We start from the raw sequence: 1,707 nt of genomic DNA, 5'->3' as shown, positions 1-1,707 counted from the left end.
CAAGAAACAACCGGAACGTTTCCCCCTTGCCTTGAGCAGCTCCCTCATACCGAGCGCGCGGGAAGTTCACACGACGAGAGCTCGGCGGCAACTGAGGGCCGGGTGCGCGCGCAAGCCACCGTCCGCCTCGTGTGTGCCTCCGCCCCCCTGACGATATTATCTCAGTAGGCGCCTCCTTCTGTTGTCGTGTTAGACTCGTGTTGGCTGTGTGCGCAGTCTCAGTGACATGGGCAGATATCACAGGAGTTAGCCTCTCTGTTCATAAGGTTCCCATCATCATCCACAGGAAGACAGCACTTGGGGGGGGCTAAACTTGCGTTGTGGCTTCTGCGTCTGCGCACCTTGGCCCTAATCTAGGATTATGGAGGCTTATCTAAACTCGCTGTTTATAAAGTATGTTTTTGGTTGGAAATTAGCTAGTCGTGGATGGCACGACCAAGGTGACGCATCGGCGCTGACGCTCTGAGACTTTTGCGAACAACAAACTCTGATTAGAAAAAGGAAAGCGAACTCCATCGGCTTAAGTGAGCGCGCGTTTTAGTGACGACACGACTTTGGGGGTTTAGCACGTGGCAGCAGTGACTTTAATCGGTGCTAACGCAATCCCCGTTTTTGGAAGATTCGAAATAGTGTCGGGTTCGTGGTTCGTCCGCCTCCCGCTGTTCCTGGACTGCTCGCCTCGACTCTGCCCTTCTTGCGACGACCATGGTGGTGCTTCGCTGCGTGCGGTTGCAGCGGATGTCGTAACCGAGAGGTCAAAGAGTGTAGGGTCCCGTGGCACTGGCACAGACAGGCACTCCCGCCCTCGCTCTCGTCGACCCCCGTCACCTTCAGCCGTGTCAGGCGAAGGGGAATCGGAAACCACAGAAGTTCCCGTCGCCGCCGTCGCCTCCGCTGAAACACCTCCACCACAGGAGCCGAACGACCTTCGCCACCACCGGGACGACGACCAGTAATTAGTGCGGGGGAGGACCGTCGTGCCCCCTCCCCCCCGCCCGCGACCTCAAGTTGACCTGGCTTCAGCGATGGACTTTCAGAGCGCCATGGAGACGTTTGCAGAAGCGTGGATGGCGGCCAACACGAAGTCCCGAGCCGACTCCTCAGACCCCCAGGTGAGTGGCCGCCCTTCCTTGCGTTAAAGAGAAAGGCGAAAAAAGGGAGAAAAATCCCGCTCTTTTAGTGTACTCTCCTTCACCCTATCCGAGGAAATCCAACCCTCGATCCCCTTTTTACTATTCATAAAGAGGTATTAGTATATTTCCTCACGTTAGGCAATAGTGATCCCGTGGCAGGTGCGCGCGCGAGTGACCGGAGAGATATCTCGATCAGGTCCCCGCAGTTGATAAAGAAAAAGAGAAGAGAAACCGCCAATAGGAGCAGTAGAGAATAGGAAACGTAAGAAAAGGGGAAATAAATCTAATGCGGATTTCAGGAAACCATGAACTCAAACTATACGCGGCAGGCTGTTGTTGGGAAGTAAACGCAGGGGCGGCAGAAGTTCCTCGCTTTTGAAATTCAAAGATTAGCTCGCCGTTCGAAAGTGATTCACGAGATGAGCTTCTGATTAATGATTCCGAGAAGGCAGCGCGAGGACGAGAATCTGCCGCGGTTTTCTATTTTGTTTTAACAGCCTTTGCCTCCGATACGAACACGCCATGAGACCGACAACACGTGACAAGAGTTTGGTTAGCACGCGCGGCTTAACGC

General features: G+C 54.4%; 1 protein-coding gene across 1 annotated transcript in view; it reads left to right on the top strand.

Annotated features, from left to right (window-relative positions):
* The first annotated feature begins 189 nt into the window (after window positions 1-189).
* LOC119582340 overlaps window positions 190-1,707 on the top strand; it is an 81,633-nt gene continuing 80,115 nt past the window's right edge. The window contains exon 1 of the mRNA XM_037930555.1: window positions 190-1,112. Within this exon, the coding sequence (XP_037786483.1) occupies window positions 1,026-1,112 (87 nt within the window). The 5' untranslated portion in view covers window positions 190-1,025. The remainder of the gene's footprint in view (window positions 1,113-1,707) is intronic.

This window comes from Penaeus monodon, chromosome 15 (assembly GCF_015228065.2).
Source record: "Penaeus monodon isolate SGIC_2016 chromosome 15, NSTDA_Pmon_1, whole genome shotgun sequence".
NCBI lineage: Eukaryota > Metazoa > Arthropoda > Malacostraca > Decapoda > Penaeidae > Penaeus > Penaeus monodon.
This window is presented reverse-complemented; position numbering and strand designations above follow the sequence as displayed.